This window comes from Mus caroli, chromosome 8 (assembly GCF_900094665.2).
Source record: "Mus caroli chromosome 8, CAROLI_EIJ_v1.1, whole genome shotgun sequence".
NCBI classification, from domain to species: domain Eukaryota; kingdom Metazoa; phylum Chordata; class Mammalia; order Rodentia; family Muridae; genus Mus; species Mus caroli.
In genome coordinates, this window is record NC_034577.1 from 53,229,446 (window position 1) to 53,249,777 (window position 20,332).

At 41.7% G+C, this 20,332-nt stretch overlaps 1 protein-coding gene across 2 annotated transcripts in view; it reads left to right on the plus strand.

Moving 5' to 3' along the window:
- Positions 1 to 20,332, plus strand: part of Mfap3l (microfibril associated protein 3 like) — a 43,559-nt gene that overhangs the window by 13,918 nt on the left and 9,309 nt on the right. The window contains exons 1-2 of one of the 2 annotated variants that reach the window (XM_021170846.2): positions 8,372 to 8,497; positions 9,353 to 9,782. In XM_021170846.2, the coding sequence (XP_021026505.1) occupies positions 9,485 to 9,782 (298 nt within the window). In that variant the 5' untranslated portion in view covers positions 8,372 to 8,497; positions 9,353 to 9,484. Of the gene's footprint in view, positions 1 to 8,371; positions 8,498 to 9,352; positions 9,783 to 20,332 lie in introns of those variants that run through there. The other variant, XM_021170847.2, reaches the window with a different exon arrangement.

Below are 20,332 nucleotides of genomic sequence, written 5' to 3' on the forward strand. Positions count from 1 at the left end.
TTTTTTTTTTTTTTTTTTGACACAGTATCTCACTGTGTAGCCCAGGCTAGTGCTTCTTTTGACACAGTATCTCACTGTGTAGCCCAGGCTAGCCTCAAAATTACCGCAATTCTTCTGCCTAGCCTCCAGAGTGCTGGTATTGAAAGTATATGCTACTATACTTGGCTATCTCCATGAAAATCTTTAAAAGCCTGCAGTATAATCTGTCTTGGACAATGACTTGGCAGCATGAAGGCATTGCAATCGTACACCTTTCCCATGTGTATTCTGTTCCCAGCTTTATTCCCTGTCAGCATGCATCTAAGGAGGTCTCCCTGTATTCAGTTAAAAGTTTACATTTACTGAGACCCAAATTATTGTTGGCCATTGCTTTAGCATGAGAACTAGTAGACATTAAATATGTGCTACAAGAATGACCAGCTCCTCTGAAGGACATAACTATGGTTACCGTCTTCATGTCCCAACTACTGGAACAACTTCAACACAGCCTTTCTGGTGACAAGAGATTCTAACTGGCTCCAACCAGCAGGAACAGCCGTAGGCTCTTTATGTTGGTTCGTTGCCACTAATCCTTGGCAATGGGTTGCCTTCACTTTAGATTCCCTGTCCTATCTTGCATAAAGAAAAGCTTTATGAACAATCTCTAAGATTTTCTAGTTCAGTGAGCAAATACATATAATAGACCTGTCTTCAGCTTGTCTAGCAGTTATATCTACAGAGGAAAACCTTTAATAATGTGTGTCTTCCTCTATACAGCTTTGTGATGTTTTTCTCTTTAAAAGACTGTAGTAACAAATGCCTAGAACACATCCTTTCCAGTGATCAAGCTTAATAAGTACTTGTATTTAATAAGTTGCCGACAGTATCTTACTTGTACATTAAATGGACATTTAAAATCATCTCATAACCCTGGGCAAGGCAATTTAAACATGTTTTTAAGCCCCACTCTTTCTCTTGAGATGAAGTCTCATATAGCCCAGGCTGGTCTCGAACTCACTATGAGGCTGAAGATGATCGTTAAACTCCTTTCTCATCCTCCTGCCTACACCTTTTGAGTTCTGGTACCATAGACACTGAGCTCAGTGCTCGGGATCAACCCTAGGACAACATGTGTGCTAAGCAAATACTCTACCAACTGAGCTACACCTCCAGCTCCTGTACCATAACTATTTGTAGTCAGAACAACAGACTATGAGGGAAGTTGTAATAAAAATTCATGGTTTCTTAGCATTTACATACCATCAAAATTTACAGTATACATGTGGTATATGGAGCCCAATAGTTATTTTTTAAGTTGGAAAAGCCATGATTTAAAACAGATCATTTTTGAAAAAATGTATACCTTTCATGTCAAAACCTTAACAAAGCATATGATTCTTTGGAATGTTTCAGGTTGGTGTGGGTGATAGAGTAGGGATGGATAGATATTTGTGTAGTATGCCATCTCAGTTGTGTTTAGTGGTTATCCACAGCAATCCAGCAAGTCAGATGTATGCTTTTTTTCTGTCCAATGAATAACTAGAAATAGTCCTAAGATATACTAAGCTAAGTCCTAAGATAAATAGCCCAAGGTATACTCATGGTGCTGTGAGGTCTCCCCTAGTCTTTCTCTTTGTAGGGGTCAATCACAGCCTCTACTCTTCTGAAGATGCACTGCCATGTATCTTGGTGTATGGCACTTTATCCCTTTAGATGGTGTCACTGTTGCTTGTCCTTGGAACATCTGTCAGAGACAGAAGACCAATGGAGCTAGAAGAAGTGACAAGACCAGGCCAGAACTGCTGTAAACTCTCCTTTGTCTAGCAGACAATGGATAGCACTATCCAAGGATCCAATAATTGAAATTCATTATTTGTGTGTACATGTATGTTCTACCAATAGTGCTGCACTGGGTTTTGGCAAATGAGATATTTCTTAGAGAGTTTAATTGTAGACTCCACTGCTTAGGTAATCTGATATTACCTTGACCTGCAAACAGTCTTTAAATCCTGCACATTCGAATCCTTGTGCCCCTTTCTGACTTGTCCACTGCTTTCCTTCCCTTTTGCTTTTCGATCAGGTTCTTCTCTCTTCCTTCTCTCCTTGGATAGGGTGGCAGTCTCCTAGTGACCTCTTCATCAGCAGCCACTAAGTTCTGAGCAGGGTGACCTTTGTAAACAGAGTGCCCCTGTCTTCAGCATTCCGTACCACCACCCACACCATCTGGACAAGCCTGCCTTCCCAGTCTCCTCCTTCGTGCATGCATGGAAACTTATCAGGAGTGTTTCCTCAACCAAAAGATGTCTCATGGGCTTCACTGAATCACCAGTGCACCAGAGAAAACAGTGCTGACTCATATGTTATGACAAAACCTCATTGTGTGACTAAACAGAATATTTGACCCCATTGATGGAAAGGTGCCAGCAATAATACAGCCAAGACAATAAATAAATAAATAAATAAATAAATAAATAAATAAATAAATAAATGAATGAATAAATAAATAAATAAATAAATAAAGTATATTCATTTAGTTTAAAACACTCTTAACAAGATGCCCCTTTCCCCCAAACTCTATAAATACATCATCTATAGTCCCGGGCTCTAGATGGAAAATAAACAAACAGGATCCAACAGAGCGTCCTATTAAATACTTGTAAATAAAATACAAGAGTTGGGAAATAGGAAAGGGTCAAATTAACGAAAGAACATTTGATGTTTGCTACACATTTTCTTTTTCTTTTTCTTTTCCTTTTTCTTTTTCCTATTTATAGGAAATAAGATATGCTATGAAGGTTTTCCCAGAAGCCCCAAACAAACACTTGGAGCTGAACAATTTGCCTGTTGTAGCTTTTGTTAAGCCCTGCCTTTGAAACCCATGCTCTTTGTTCTTGCATTTTGAAGGACTGTGTTTTAAGCTGCTGGATTACAGTACTCACATTTACACTTTGGAGCCTCGATTGACTTTTACAAAGTTAGAGTGTTATTAACTAAACTCTCATGACGATGTCAGATCCCAGTCTGATAGGTTCTTCTTTTAAAAAATTCATTTGTAGATTATTTCCTCAACATCCAGTCATGTGATATTTTCTGTGCTTTGGGCAGGGCATTGTAATTTACCCGATTCCACAGAAGTCTACCTTCTTAAAGCATGTGTGTGAATGTGATTTCTAGTACCTTTAACTAAGGAAATCCTATGGGATTCATAGTGAGGGATTTTCCTCACTATGAAAGAGAAAAGAACAAGATGGTGCAGATAGGAAGATTATCAGAAGTTCCACATGAATAGCAGATGCCACAGGGACACCATGAACCCTAGAACATGCCACAAGGGCAAGGTGAAGACAGCAAAGCTTTGGGGAGCATTCAACAAACATGACCTAGATGTACCTCTCCAGATGTCCATATCACCTAGAGGCAGCTGTCCCTCTCTCCAGCTAGACTGTGAGCAGACCTGGCCTCTGATTTATCTGGCTTATAGCACTGTTCACCCCATGTGCCTGGCCATATATTGACCACTTAACAAATGCTCATGCTATAGAAATAAAAGGGCATAGCATACAATAGACTGGCTTCCTGAAATAACTGCTAATTAATAACCCCCCATGAAGCTGCTGCTTTTTTTTTTCTAAACTAAGTTTTCATGAATTTTTTTTCCGAAGACAAATCTTCCTTATGGTTTTTTAATTGTATTACTTGACCATTAGTAACTTCACAATGGGATAGGCTAGGGGTAAGAAGGGAGGTTTGACAGCTTGCTAATTACAACTCCCACATTAAAGTGCAAGTGATTGTGTTTGCCCATCTCAGAGACTCTGAGGAGCCAGGTACAGAAGACATGATGCATCTGTCCCAATTATATTAAGACAGCACTGTAGTGTCCTCTTCACTCTTGCTAGCACAAAGGATGCATTCCGGGATGCAGTGCCAACAAGACCAGCCTCTGGCAGGAAACAGCTCTTCACCTGCATGTTATTTTTTAAAGATTATCGACTGTATTCTCCTTAACTGTGAAAGGGGCTATATGGTTTCTTTACTCCTACTTTTTTTTTTTTTTTTTTTTTTTTTGGTTTTTCGAGTCAGGGTTTCTCTGTGTAGCCTTGGCTGTCCTGGAACTCACTCTGTAGACCAGGCTGGCCTCGAACTCAGAAATCCACCTGCCTCTGCCTCCCGAGTGCTGGGATTAAAGGCGTGTGCTACCACGAAAGAGCCCTTCTCCCATTTTATCTTGCCCTTAGCGTAAGGGCATTTCCTCTGCCCTAGAAGTTAAGAGAGACAGAGAGACAGAGAGACAGAGACAGAGACAGAGACAGAGACAGAGGGAGAGAGAGAGAGAGAGAGAGAGAGAGAGAGAGAGAGAAAATCTAGTGTATTCACTTCAGTGTGATACCAGAAGAGGCAAGCCTTTGAATTCTCAGATAGAGTATTTACAAAGGACCCAAGGGCTGAAAAGGTGGCTCAGTAGGTAAGAGTACCAGCTGCTCTTCCAGAGGACCCAGGTTCAATTCCCAGCACCCACATCTGTCTGTAATTTCAGTTCCAGGGGATCCAATTCCCTCACACAGACATATATATAGGCACAAGCATCAATGCACATGCAAAGGATCCAAAACTAGAAGCCACTTCAATAGCTTCTGGTGCCAGGGTGTCAATCAATATGTCATTAAAGCCACCAAGCTACATTCTCTAAATAGTATAACTTAAAAAGGAGACTTAAGCCCAACTCCAGTAAAGACAGCTTTGTATGTGCAGGCAGTCATTCTTGTTTATCAAGGCAGGCAATATGCAGTTCTCAGTTAACCTCCTCTGGTTGATTGTGTTGGAAACCAGAGGCATGATCCCTTTTCCTTGGAGAGGTCTCTGTTCATTCACCAAACATATGCTGAGCATCCTATGTGTCAGACGCATAGCAGACCATGCAGATGAATGAGGGAGAAAGTATGATCACTATGGTATTGGCATAAGGAGACAATCTCAACATCAGTGGGACAGATTAAGAAGTTTAGAAGTAGAACCGCCCACATATGATAGTATTTGACAGGAAGGCAAGGTAATCCATTGGAGAAAGGAGAGTTTCACAGATGGTGCTAAAACAACTAGGTGTCCATATGGGGAAGTGAGCCTTAACCCATTGGAGCTCAGTAATCACTAGGCTGAATCATAGAATGCTAAAACTGGGAATGGGGTAACATGGAAATTTGGATGAGAAAGTGTCTTACTCATATTTATTGTGGCAGTTGCATACTCTCATAAAGTAGATACCTAAAATGGGTAAGGATTACTGTATGGAAATGATACTTCAGTGAGTTTGAAAATTGTTCTCAACTCCCTTGCATAATGTTCTCGGTGAGCATGAGCGAAGATGCAGACTCCTTGTTCTGGCCTACAAGGTCGGCGATCAGGGCCTCCCTTATTCTCACCCACTCGGTGGTACATCCTCATCCAGGACCTGCCGTCTGTGCCTTTCTACCCAGAGTTCTCTTCTCCCAGATCTTGGCACTGAAGGCCCTGGCTCTGTGTCACTTTCTCAGTGAAGTCTTTCCTAACTAGCTAACTCAGCACCGAGTAATCACAGTGTGTTTTTCTAAAGCTGCATCATGCATTGATATTCTTATTTTGACATGTCCATAATTCTTTTCTGCTTCTCCCAGAAGACTGTAAGCCCCACTTACCATAAACCACCATTGTTGTCTACTCTCGTATCTCCAAGACTGAGAGGAGAGGCTGCCTCTGGTGCTTGCTCAATAAATACTTTTTGAATGTGTGAAAGGGTTAGAATTCAGATTTTGTGGGCTGGGGAGAAGAGAGACAATGGAACAGCACTAAATGGTTTGGCCTGTGGAAGGCAGTTCCCTGTAGAAGGCTGTAGAAACCAGGCGGGGAGCTACAGAAAGGATGAACACACGCTGCAAAAGACCGCCTCACAACTTCTGAAAGATGATATGAAGTTGGAATTGATCCTCACTGCCACCCAGTTTCTCACGCAGTGGCAAGGATGGGAAAGTTCCAACCAATATTTTTAACTGCACTTTTGTTTTTTTTTTAATTATTTACTTATTCTTATTAGTTCTTCAAATTTTGCATATAATTTAACTTGATCTTGTTCATCCCACACACACAACTCCTCCCAGACCCACACGTTATCTATTTTTTTTTTTCTTAAAACCATCAAGATATTTTTGGCTATGCAACCTATCCACTTCAGCATGGTCAATCTATCAGGGGTTACATCCATTTATTACATTTTAAATGTTTTCTTGAGAGTGTTATATATGAGTACTCTGTGATTTTTTTTTTTTAATCATTACATCTCCTGCCTCATTTAACTTCTCCTCACAGTGAGTGGCTCCCAGGTTCATGCCTCCTCTTCTAAACTTACTATTGTCACATGCTTCTACATAATATACTGAGTCCATTTGTTGTTGTTCACATGTCCCTGTGTTTGGAGTCAACTACTAGGGACTGGGTAACCCAGCAAGAGATTAGTCCAGCTCTGCCTCCCTCAGCACCTGTGATTGCTGTAGTTCTTCATCTAGGGGTGGGGCCTCACGAAATTTACTTCATCCTTATTTTCATGCCTACTTGTGGGGTCATCTTGAAGGCCTTGTTTAGGCAACCATGTTGTTAAGATGTCATGGGTGTGGCTTCCCTGGCATGTCTAGAAGACACTTTCTCACATCAGGCATCCTGATTCTCTGGATCTTAAAATCTTTCCACTCCTTCCTCCACCATGTTCCCTGAGCCTTTGGTGTTAAGAGTTATGGCATAGATTTACTAATAACTGCTAGGTACCTCACTGACACTTATTCTCAACATTTTGACCAGTTGCATCTCTGTAGAAGTTTCTGTCTGCTGCCAAAATAAGCTGCCATGAAGAGGAGTAGGAGTTCCACTTATCTTTGGGTATAAGAATAATACGTTCGAAGTAGTTGGTTGTCCACTAGGGTTTGTTGACCTCTCCAGTCATGTGTAGACCATAAGGGTAGGGGCCATCAAAATGATTAGGCCTTGTCACTTCTCAGATGCAAATGCCAGTACTGCACCATTAGGAGTATCCTTCTGGGCTAGTCATTGTGGTTCCTGAAATGAACTCAACAGTCTGTGTCTACTGAAGCTCTAGGAAATGAGAATACACAGCCAGACCTTCACAGATACTGGGTCCCCGAGCAGAGATCATGGACCCAAGAAATAAAGCAAATTTTGAGTATTAAAATGTGTTTGCCTCTGTAATGTTAAATTTGAGGTTTATACAGAATATCCAGCCAAAGATGTCTAGTGAGAAGTTGATCACACTAACCAGAAGAAACTCGGGAAAAGGGATGAAGGAAATGGCTTTGGACACAATAGGGTTTGGATGGGAATAAAAACATTAGATGAAACCTTAAAAAGGACTAGGCATTAATAAAAGGGGAAGCAGAGCTAATGATGAACCTTAAGAATTAATGGAAGTTTAAGAAGCAAGAATGACAGAGCATCTTGGGCATAGTGGCTCATGTCTCTCCTTGGCATGCAGAAGTATGAGTATGAAGTTCAGTGCCAGTCTAGGTTATCAAGTGAGGCTCTACCTCATATAAAAACAGCATTCAGTAATAACTAAGTGTACAATCCTGGACAGAGAACCAATTGCCATGATGCTTTGGGTAGAGGAAGACAACTACTTGGCAACAAGGAGTGATGGTGGGTTTATCAAGGGCTACTGAATGAAAGAGCAAGTAAAATATAAAACATGAGAGTATAGGGGAAGGGATGGCATGTAGGCAACTGAGCTTGAGATACAAGATGCTTTCCAAAATGCAGAATAATAAGTACCGGGGGGGGGGTATGGCCTGAAGCACTGGTAGAAGAAAGATGGTCTCGGCTGTTTTAAGATAAGAATCTTAAGATTAGCGGCTTAAGACACTTGATTCTCAAGCTGGTGATGTCATAAGCATTGTGGAAAGACAATCCTAAACCCAATGAGTTCGGGTAGACTGCCAGATGTCCCCAATGCCTGGCAAGAGTCAGCGCTCATTCCTTCAATATCATAGTGATTACATGGTTGAGCAGTTTTTCCCAGCAGTGCTCTGCCTCCTGGATATAGAAGTGAGGAAGACAGTTGGCTTGATCAAGGTCATCTACAAGCTGAGTAAATGTGCCATGAAGATAAGGAGAGAAGATAATGTAGACTCTGGTCTATGTGGTTGGGTCTGAATAAAACATGAAAGTCATATAATTGGGAGAGAGACTGAGAAAACTAGGGTCCAAGAGCCCAAAGAGAAGAGAAAGATATCTGCAGAGATGGTAGATGGCAGCTAAAGGTTTATTTAGAACCTGGGAATTACATGGAACTTTAGAATTTAGAACTTGGATGCTGGGTGTGGCTAGAAGTATAGTGGATGAAATGGGAGGGGTGGAGGGGGTAAGGAAACAAGTGGAAGTTAGACCTTAGGGGTAGAAGAAGCCATCATGTTACTCTATATATCCAGATGATGTTACCCAGCCTTGGGGAAGCAGATGAAGATCAAAACCAGGGACTTCAGTGAGTAACTGTTTATCAGTTGGTAACTAACACATATGAGAGAGAGAGAGAGANTATGAGAGAGAGAGAGAGACGAGAGACGAGAGACGAGAGAGAGAGAGAGAGAGAGAGAGAGAGAGAGAGAGAGAGAGAGAGAGAGAGAGAGAGAGAAGAGAGAAGAGAGAATATGCCTCTGTGCAGTTCATAGAGATGGGGAAATTGGGTGAGGTATGGATGCTATCATGAGTTATGAGAACACCAGACTGATTCAAGGGAGTCCTTCCTAATGCCAGCAGAGTCGGAGCTGGGATTAGTGTTGGAAGATGTGTGCTTTGAAAAGGAAATAGGAACCCTTGGGCTGTCATGAAGATGGGGTTGGGTAGAGGGAACCTTGTAATACTCAGTGAAAAGTGGGAAAGTCAAGAAATATTATAGAATTAAGAAGAAGTAATGTAAATTAACAAGTAATATAATATTCAGGTATGGTGGTCCATGTCTATAATCCCAGCACTTAGGAGGCAGAGGCAGGAGAATTTGGAGAATTTGTCATAGCTATCTTCAGTGACATGGCAAATTTGCAACCATACTGGACTATATATATGATATCCTGTCTGAGGAACAACAACCAAAAAGACAAAAAAAAAAAGTAAGATAATATCAATTTATCATCAGGAACATAATTGTTCTTATGGTTTTAATACAGGAATGTAAATGTGTACTATTAAGATTACAGTTATATAAACTAATATTGGAGTATTAGAACATGTGTTTTAGTTAAGAAAGATAGAGGTTTATGCTTTCATTGGATTGCTATTATTTTACCAGTGTTATTTATGGAGTCAATGTTAATATTTGCATGTATATTTTTTTAAACAGATTCTTCTTGAACAAGTACCAACTCCATGGATCCAGGACAGGTTTGTCCCATGACCTGCTCTGAGCAGTGTGCGGTCTGAGAGAAGATTCCATTGGCAAACCATCTCTGGCCTTACGGAACAAGCAAAGACGATGGGTCTTCAGAAGAGCCATCTGACTGTGTGTTTACCACCTTCTGTGCCCTTCTTAATCCTAGTATCCACTCTAGCCACGGCTAAGAGTGTGACCAACAGCACTTTAAATGGCACTGATGTGGTCTTGGGCTCTGTGCCCGTAATCATTGCCAGAACTGACCATATCATAGTCAAAGAGGGGAGCAGTGCCTTGATTAATTGCAGTGCTTATGGCTTTCCTGACCTAGAGTTTAAGTGGTATAATTCTGTTGGCAAGCTGCTGAAAGAGATGGACGACGAGAAGGAGAAAGGAGGAGGTAGGCTTCCAGTTCTATTGTCATAAATTAGAAATGGGGACATAAGAGCCCATACCCTTAATGTGAGTGGTCCTCATACAAGTCACTTAAAGATTCCTTTTTGTCTTCTTGTGCAAAGGTATAAGGGAGACTGTATACTCCTAAACACTCAAAGGTATAATTGATTCATTTTTTTAATCATTCATTGACTTGGAAGTCAAAAGGCAAACACTGATGTCTTTAGAAAGAACTCTTAGAATGTTATGCTATGATGTACTCAAGACATTGTAGAGGTTAGAGAAGGATATTCCTCGAGTATATGTTCCAGACTTCTATTGCCTGTTGTAGAAATGGTTCAAACAAGCAGTAGAGCAGTGGTTTATCATTCAGTGGCAGTTCAACTTATCCACTGTGGATTTAATGACCAACTTCTTAAAGAATTGTCTGTGCAAGCTCTCAGCCACCTGCAGAGTCCATTCCATGCTCTGGGGGACCTAGCTGAGGTCAGGGAGGTAAGGAGGAGCCTGCCTGGGGCTACATAAAAGACACGTGACTTTTAATGAATGAGTTTCTCACCAGAAAATATGAATCCTCTCTCCCTGAGCCCTGAGCTTCCTTCCCCAGAGATGGCTTCACCCAGAAACAGGCTTTCTCAGCATCTAGACTATGCTCTTCTTGTGAGGAATAATTATGTTAAAATCCAAGCACACTGTGATTGATGGGAAGAATTAATCTGCTTCATTAGGGTTTTGACTAATGAAGTAGGGCATTGGGGGTGGGAGAATACAAAGACCGTTGTTCAGGAGCAGCCCTCTCCGCTCCCCCCCCCTGCCTTCTGCTTTGCCCTCCCCACTCCTTAACCCTCTAGCCAATGAACAATCCCCAGAAGAGTTTCTGCTCCAGAAAAAAAAAAAAAAGAAGAAGCTCCATATATAATCTCTTCCCCTTATATTATCTTAATTGCTCTGCAAACGGAGAAAGGCAAATGCTTTGCATCTCCTTAGGAGGTTCTTGTAATTGCACACTTCTGTGTCACAGTTATGTTCCCAGTGGAGAAGGCTGCTAGAAGTCTAACTGCCTGGGATGTGCTCCTGGATGTCACGCTACCACTGACATTGTTTTGTTTAGCCACTCCCAACTATACCATATAGCTACTTCCCTTCAATCAAAATATTACATATCGTACGTACATTTAACCTAGAGAAGGGACAGCCATTCTCCACCACTAAAATTATGCTACCATAGGAATTCTAAGGGAGAGGGAATTTTACAGATATCATAGCGATCTCTTTGCTGAAATTTTCCTGAGGTGCTGCTGTCAATCAAATTGTTGCCAGAGCCTTTACCACTGACAGTGGAGAGATGAGAAGCACCACCATTTCTTCCACAACCATAAGTCAAAAGGATGACATCACACTAGAGAAGGGAAGACAGTAGCCATGGTAACACACATGCAGGCCTCAGTAACCTTAGCAGGTCTTTATGCAGGGCTGGGCCACTCATAGGTGCGGCAGACCCTCTGGGTCCCTTTGTCTTCGTGGAACAGGTCTCTGGGGCAGGTGGGCAAAGTGTCGGCGGGTGACAGACAGACCAACACGTGAGACTGTGTAGAATCTAAATGCATTGTGTCAGGTCAAGCATCAAACGTTTTATACCAAAGAAATAACAAGAAACCAGGCAAAATACAATCCACCAAGTTACAGTGACGCAATACAAAAAGAATGTATACATCAAAAGAAGGTGGGGACCAGGCTGATGCCACAGAAGAAGGGAGCCAGGTGTAAACTAGTCTATTGTTAAACCCACAACCAGGGGTTCTGCACTAGCAGACCTTATCATGGATACTGCAATACCCCAACACCCTATTTCCTGGGTCTACAGAAGAATTTACCAACTTGCTTCTAATGTGAAGCTCGCTATACCTAGCTGTAGAGAAGATCTCTGTCTGAGTGGGATTCCCTAGCTCTATTATGGTATTCCCTTGTTTGGGTGAGAATTGCTACTGTCCTTGGTAAATATTTTGCAGACCAGCTCTGAGCTACTGGCTCCATCTTTTGTAATGCTTAATTGGTAACTGAATAGGTAACTTCCTTTCTGCATTCCTGCCAGATTTCAAGCTAGCAGGCTTCTGGGACCTTGGAACAATTGGGAGACTTAACTATAACAGAATTTAATCTTAAAAGGGATTTATAATAAAATATTAAAAGAGAGCTCTTAGATCCATACACCAGACTAACGCAGGAATAGGGTATGAGTATTGGGTAAATGAGAACGCCAAAACTCCAGGAGGTGAGCTTCCTTGAAACTCTTTTCCTCGTTGAGTAGACCCGACCAGAGGGCGTGGCACATAGGGACATCAGGATGACCAAATTGAAAGGAACAAGAACTCCAGACTGGAATTCACCTTTCACGTGAACCGTGAAGCAAATGATACCCCGTGGTATTTAAAGAGGAGTTTGGGCTCTGAGCTACCAAGTCCTAGAGAGGAAGAAACCCATGGTAACAACATAATACAGGAGCCGGAAATTCATTCGCATCATTTTGAATGTTGTTTCATAGTACTACCTACTGCTTCAGAGAAATGCACAGTGTCTTCACTGCAAAGGTCCTAGGGACCATGAAATCAGTCTCAGCCAGCAGACGCCCTGGCTTGCCTTCTTCATCAGCCTGTAAAGGTGATTGAGCTGTACTAGATGGTAGTGACATTTGTTTTAAATGCATTTTGCTTGTGGAAGCTCAAGTGGCCTATTAGAATATCCTGTCTGTAGACTCTAAGCCACCCAGTGCTTGGGAATTTGCAGTATCATTCAGCCCTCATATCTTCTCTGTAGACTTGCTGATAAATCAGCTAGCTGTTTTAAATCTCATAAAAGAAGATGGATTTTCAATTTCTCAAAAAGAACGTGCAATACCAGTACTTGATGTCCCCCGCACAGCTTTTGTAATTACAGTGCGTAATAATAGTAATTTCAGAACACAAGGCACACGGGGAAATGCAGCAAACATCACACCTAGCAAGTAGGCAGCATGTGGGAAGTGGCAGAAAGGAGAGTTCCTCAGGAGGCATTAGCACTGCCATGGAACTGGGGCAGGCTGGGAGGGCCCACAGCCTTTAATTTCTCATTATATAAATGTCCATTTTATAACACCGACATAGACTTCTGTTTTCAAGCCAGTACACTGGGGACTTAAATTGGGCAGCATTTCATTAGTAATGGAGCAAAAGGGTGATTGGATACAGAATGAAGATCGTGCTGGTATCACATTAGTAGGAGTTTATGTGCCTACAGGGGGACTGTTTAAACTAGATTAATCAAATTTGGATCATCTTCATTAACAACTTCTGCACATAAGCTCGTGTACCAAGTATATATGTAAAACTTCTAGTCCTTATGATAAACATGTAAGGGAGATGTTGCCGGTCCTCAGGGGCGCAGATGGGAAGTCAGAAGGCTGGAGAAGATACTACACAACCAGAACAAAACCAGTTGTCTTCCCTGTGGCAGACTGGAGTCTGTTTAGCCTTAAGGTCTCAACCGATGAGAAATATTGTGTGCATTTAACACAGCTAGAATGAGTGTTGGAAGAGACCCACAGAGAAGAGACAGTTTAACCACTATCATCCTAGTTAGAGTTAGGAGTTTTTGCTGTAGGGGGCATGTGTCATGCACACACAAAAGTTTTCAAAATCATTGGTCAGGTTGCTCACAGGAGCTGATTACCATTGACTTTGTGATTAGCCTGGAAAGAAACAATCTCCTATCTCATTTATGCAAAAAGAGTGATACAGCTACTCTGCATGGCGGTCCCATCTGTGCTAGGAAGAATGGGGCCATTTCCTGTCCTGACAGGAGCAGCAGCAGCTGCTTCGCTTGGCTTTCCTGACACTCCTCAGTTCATTTCCAGGAAATGAAGCAGGAAAGGATAGTGTGTAATCTCCATTTGAGAGAGTTACAGCTTGGAAGTTCACTAAAAGTGTGTTTCGGGTGGTCCACCAACTGAGTTCCAGAATTCAAACCTGCATGAGCACAGCTGGCCAGAAATGTACCACCTTCCATTTTTTTCTTTTGCTGGAGATGAGTGGAAACGGCTACATGACTGAGAAGGGTCAACTATTTCAAACATGCTAATTCTCTAACATAGGTCACCATGCTTTCTTACTGTAATGTTAACTATTTAAATTCACATTAACACCTCCATCAGAGGTGTACATAATAAAAGTAAGAAGTATTTCAAGAAAGTCTACTTATACAAGAACCTGAAAATATGCCTGACTGTTAAAGATGACAAATTCTTCCTTTAAACCCCCTTCCTTAAACATCTCCTTTCTGTGTGGATTTATTTTACATAACACTCTGTTGTTGAAATCATTCAAGAGTTTTCTTGACTAAGCAGCATAGGAGAAAACTGACCAGAACTGCCCTTGCATTGCTTCAATGTAGCCCAGAATCTTTTCATAGACTAGAAATGCCTTTTAACCAACCAGTTCTGCAAGGTGCATGTCACTCAAGTTTCAAGAGGGTAATTTCTCACTTCTCTGCTTTCTCAAGCACACACACACACACACACTCACACACACTCATATATATATACACACTCATGCATATACACACATACTCATGAACATGCTCACATACCCCCCACACTCATGCACACATACATGCACACACACACACACTCACATACCCTCATGCACACACACACATACACACCCATATAATATATATAAAAATGTACACTGTACCTAAGATATAGGGGATCAGTTCTCACTGAGTTAAATATAAATTGCCCTTTATCTTCAGTGTAAAATAAGAAATTGATCTAAAAAAATGCCACAAATTTCTCATTTAGTACATTAAATACTTGAAAATTTAAAAATACTCACTCAAAGGCATTAAACCAAGTTTTTGCAATTTAAGTGATAAGCTGTTCTACGCCCAGGTTTTCTCTTCCATAAAACAGAGAGAATCCTTTCTTTACCACCACGCTGAGTTTCAAGTATTGAATAAACACTTGTCTGTTAAATGCTTGGCACAGTACCTAAAACTCTCACACTCATATGCACACATACCTACACACACACACATATACACCAGTAATATTCATAATGTATAGTGTACATAAGATATAGCTCACAGTCAATGACAGCTGCTCTGATTGTTAATATTCTTCTCTGCCCTCACAATAATATACTTCAAGTCCTAAAATCCCCATTTCCTAATATAGTCTTTTGTGATACTAAGATTTGTTTTGGATAATTTCTCATTTTTGTCTCAGTTTTTCAACTTCATTACTTTTGAGGGGTCTGGAGAGATGGTTTAGCAGTTAAGAGTGTTGGCTGCTCTTACAGGAGAATATATTCCGTTCCTAGCATCCACACAGTGGCTGACAAACATCTGTAAGTTCGTTTCCAGAGGATCCGGTGCCTTTTGCTGGCCTCTCCATGTACCAGGCTTTCAAGAAGTACACATGCATACAACATGAAGGCAAACACTCATACTCGAAAAGCAAAGGAAGTGAACCTTCTTAAGTTTTATTTTGGGGCTGGTAGCATGGCTCAGTAGGTAAAAACACTTGCCCTACAAGCCTTGCAACTTGAGTTTGAGCCTCTGGCAACCACAGTGGAAGGAGAAAAACAGCTCCCAGATGCCCTCTCTGACCTCCACACGTGCATTTTGACACACACTAATAATAATCATATTTTTCTTAGTAAGTGCAAAACAATTAATACCCTCTTAAATGCTATTTGAAATTTCAAAATAACCATCCTGTCAGTTGAGTAGGTGAGTCATTTTTGTGTACAAACTTTTTTTTTCTTTTGTAGCTGTTACCCTTCTTCTCCTGAAGGCAAAGTATATGAAAATTGCAAAGTATATTCTGTGAAGGATAAACATTCCATGTTGATTGTTTTGTGTCTGGGTATTCAGCTGGAACCTGTTCCTACCACCATCAAGGGTCCATGTAGTCCATTCCGAGATCTACAGGGTCTCCCCAAGTCTCATAACTGGGGATCTACGGGGAGCTCCACTGTCCACATGAAATGAGCAAGGACCAAGGACGCTGCTGGAAGACCTAGGATGGGCAGAATAGGCCCCACAACAGCAGCACCCTGGGCAGAAATGCCAGGATTGAGAAGCCCTGGCCTTCCACAAGGAGACCCCCCCACACACACTCACTGAAGAAACCTTCTGAAGTAGATCTTTAAGTAAGGTCTTTAAACCTTTAATGTATTTTCCCATAACAGGGGTCAGTTAATGATACTTGGGTTCACCTTCAAGACTGGTCCATATTACAGGTTAACCTGATAAACCACCATTTGAGTGTTTCTTTAGTAAAGTTATGCTTAATTTGGGATGTAAGCCCAGACAGTTACAGTATTAGCCATGAAAGGACCCTTTCAGATCCATGTCACATAAGAATGACAGCTGAGGGAAGTCACTTTTCTGAAGCAAGCATATTGTGCTCCTGTTTTGGAAGAGCTACTCTCAAAAGAGCCTGTCACTAGCATGCATAGAATGATGTGCTTGGCCTTTCTTTTTTAAATTGACATTATCATATTAAATTGGCAAGAGAATCAGGTTTTGTTTATTTGTTTGTTTGTTTTGTTTTCTTTTGTTTTTTTCCCCTTTACCAGGATATAAAGGCAGAAGGTTCCTTTCAAATATCAATCCTCCAAGCAGAACAGAACTGCAGATTTGAAGAACAGATCCCTCCACCCTGACCTTCCTGCCTTGAAAGCAGAATGAACTAGTGTCCCAGGGTACCTCTGCTCCAAGTGACATAGGGAATGGCTTGTTAGAACTACCCCAGCGCTCTCTCTGAAGGGGACTCTTAGGAGGGTTGGGGGTGGGGGGGCGGCGGGGATAAGAGCAGCTTGTAGTGTTTGTAACCTGAGTCTTCAAGGAGCTGTCATCTGCTGCAGAAGCCCTTGGAACAGGTGCAGCCATGCAGTACTAAATTTATTTTCAATTATATTTCGAAGAGAGGCATGGGAGATCCTTTCTCCTCACCAGCCTGTTTTTCACAGTTGAAAATATGCATCACATTTATAGACACAAACACACACATTCTACGCTGATTTTTTGAAGAGTGTCAATGCAATGTGATACTCATTCAAGAGATCATTTATTTACATATTTGCATAAGTGTGCATTGGTATCCTCACCACCGGATCATTTTTGTGTATATTGGTCTTAAAAAATAGCATGCTAATTTTGTCAAATGGCCTCCTTTCAAGGCTGTGAAGCTTAAGGGTCTAAGTACCCAAAGGAGACTGGGAGCCGTTTTAACCTGTTTGCCCTACCACTGTGCAGATAGAGTCACATACCAGCTGGTTTATGAGTGTATTCAGACTGATACTGTCAGGAGAAAAACTCTTTCCTTTAAATAAGTCATCTGAGAACAATAATGCGCCTCTTTAATGCTCAGCTTCGGGAAAGGCAGGGGAGATACAGGTTTTGGAAGAGAGAAGCTGTGACCACGCAGGGGATCCTTATAGGTTGTATCCTCAACTTTCCTCGTGACTCTTGAGCTCTTAAACTCATCGATGGTGCTGATGTCCATGCAGCAGTAACTGGACCAGAGGTTGTTTGCAAACGCGTTGTATGGTTGCCATGGTGCCCTGGGTTGGGTTCCTGTTGAGTCATGATAGTCATAATTGGAGGATTCCTTGCTACTTCCAAGTTTCACTTCAACCACAGAGTTCTGTTGATCGCTTTGCCAGAAGGGCTGCTGTCCTACTGGTGTGGCATTATGATGTAACTCGTACACAAGCCAACATGCCAGGATCATGGTCCTAGGCTCATCACCTACCTGCCTTGGAACTAAGTTACAGCCTCCTCTAGAGAGAGCTGGCAGGGAAGGAAAGTTCAGGAACTATACCCCAGTCCCATAGTGTGTGTGTGTGTGTGTGTGTGTGTGTGTGTGTGTGTGTGTGTGTGTGTGTGTGTCAGGGGTGGGGGGATTCCAGGAGGAGATATCTTATAAGCAAGACACATTGTCTTAAAAATAATTTTTTTTCATCGCCTTGATTTTTGTTGTAGCCATTAATGTTTGCCTGTTGGTTGGGGGATATGAGGGGGGAGCTTGCCTGGTTTGATAAGTTTCAAGAGGTCTAGAAGAAGATCATAAATGCCTCCAATTATGCTTCCAAAAATTTATCCAACCAGATTAACCTACCTGAGTGTAGGTAGTGTCCTTCCACACATTCTGAGTGATGCAGTTTGCAGTTGCTGCTCACCTCTTTACTTTAGCCACACAAGTAAAAGTTAATGTTTTAAAATAGGCCTGATCCCTTTAAATTTAATTATGGTTAATTTAATCAGTCCTAGCCGGGAAACTCTGATACTATTTCTGGTCCTTATTTCTTACAAATTGCCTGTTCATATATTTTCCCTATTCTTCTTTTGAATTTTATCTTAACTTATAAGGTATTACTGATACTGTTGTTGTTATTTGGGGTCTTGTTGTGTCATTGTTGTTTTATGTTTCATAGTTGTTAGGCATTGGTCTGTCACACATTCTAGAATTTTCTCTCAGTCTGTATCTTCCTTCAACTTTTCTGTGATAAATTTTTAAGACTCAAAACCTGTTCATTTGATGGAAAAGTTGATCCATCCACATTTCCCTTTATAGCCTCTGAAATTCTTGAAAATGCCTAGAAAGGACCTCCATCCCCCAAGTTAGTCAAATTTATGTCCTCTATTAATTTCATAGTTTTAATTTCATATCCTAAGAGTGTGTGACTGGGTTTTTATTTATTACACAAATCATAGATGTGAACATTTTTTTTTTACATACTGTCTGGTCAGTTAGCCCAAAGGTCTCTCTCCACTGACATTTGAAATGCCTTCTTACTCATTCTTAAAACTCCAGCTAGTTACTTCTAATCGGGAATTTCAGACTTTCTTCTCTGACTTAATAGGGGTCAGAGATGGCATGAAATTCGGGACATAAGAGTTGAGTCAGCCTGTGGACTCACTCGAGTGAGAAAGAGAGTGGTCTAGGCAGAGAGGAATTGGGAAGAAGGTAATGTGGTCCTCTCTCTAAAATAAGAAATGTGTGTGTGCTGTGTCTGAAAAAGTTGGTTAAAATGAAACACAAAAATTGAAGGGGCCAAAGTCCTTCTGTACCGTCACTGTGTGTTACAGGCATCTGAACTCTAGCCTGTATTCCTTTCAAGCCTGTCTTCATTCAAGTCCTGCTCTGGTTTTATCCATGGTTTGTAAGCTCAGAACCTCACACCAGTGTTCTCTCTTGCTTCCTCCACATCCCCCACTGGCCCCAAGAGTCCTGGTTCCACCTGCTCCCACCTCTGCCCTCCTTCCATCTGCAGCTTGTCAGTGCACTCAGTGCTAGAGCTGTCTGTTGGAGTCCTTCCCCACGGGGACTGGATGATTTTGGTAGTCAGGATTCGTTTCTTACTCATCTTTGTATTCTTGTCATCTAGTGCCGAGCTTGTACACACACAATTTATTCAGTGGTATCCGTTGATTGAACGAGGGAGCAAGATAAGCAAGATCACCATCCTTAATGAAAATGTTAGCATCCTTGAGAAGGCCAGCACACTCCCTGAAGCCCAGCTCAAACCCCACATCTGTTAGCTCCTCTCTTTCCGAAGGAGAGGTTGTCACGGCACGTTCATTCACGTGTGAGAAATGTCTGTGTGCCTGGGAGTTCCTGGAGGAAGACAGTGACAGATTGCTAGGTGACCACAAATCTACAATAATGAATGTGTCTGTATTTTAGCCTGAAGCCTCAGAGGTGCCTGTCACTTTGCAAGGTAGCACTGGGAAGAAAAGATGATGGAGGGAAAGAATTTGGAATTTGAGGGTGGGGGTTACAACCCAATCCAGACCCCGAAAGTGAGTAAGAGAAGAAACTCATACAGTACTGGGAAAATGCTTGCCACTCCGTCTTCTGTTTGCTTTTCAGAAGGTAAGTCATCTTTAACAGCCTGCCCTTTTATTGCTGCCCAAAACATTGCCTGTAGAGCCGCCTTGGCTTCAGCTGCTGACACTTCAGGTTTTTATTTGCACTGAAGTGGCACAGCTTCATGAAAATTCAGTGCATAGCTCTGACATTCCCACCAGCTACAGTTTAAACCACCTGGCAGCAGCCTGGTGTGTGTGTCTGCTTCGTATTCATGGCACCAAAGATTTCCTGTGACAGTCACTGTGGGTATGCTTATGTCTTCCACGTTCCAGTTCTGGCAGCCAATGTTGGGACCCTTCCAGAATAGGTCTCAGGGAGGGTATTCTCATAGATGGAGGTGGATAGAAAATTATGGCACACAGACAAGGCCCACCATGGTTCCAGCTGGGGAGCTATCCTGTGGAGATGTTTCTTGACCCTGGTCCAACATGAGGGAGGAAAACCACAAAGCATCATTCATGGCATCTTTCTGGTTTGCAGGTCTCTATGTGTTAGTAGATCATGAGCAGATGATGGAAGTTAAGGTTCTGTAGAATTTTGTTTTTTTTTAATTTTTAATATTTTTATTACATATTTTCCTCAATTACATTTCCAATGCTATCCCAAAAGTCCCCCATAGCGCCCCCCACTTCCCTACC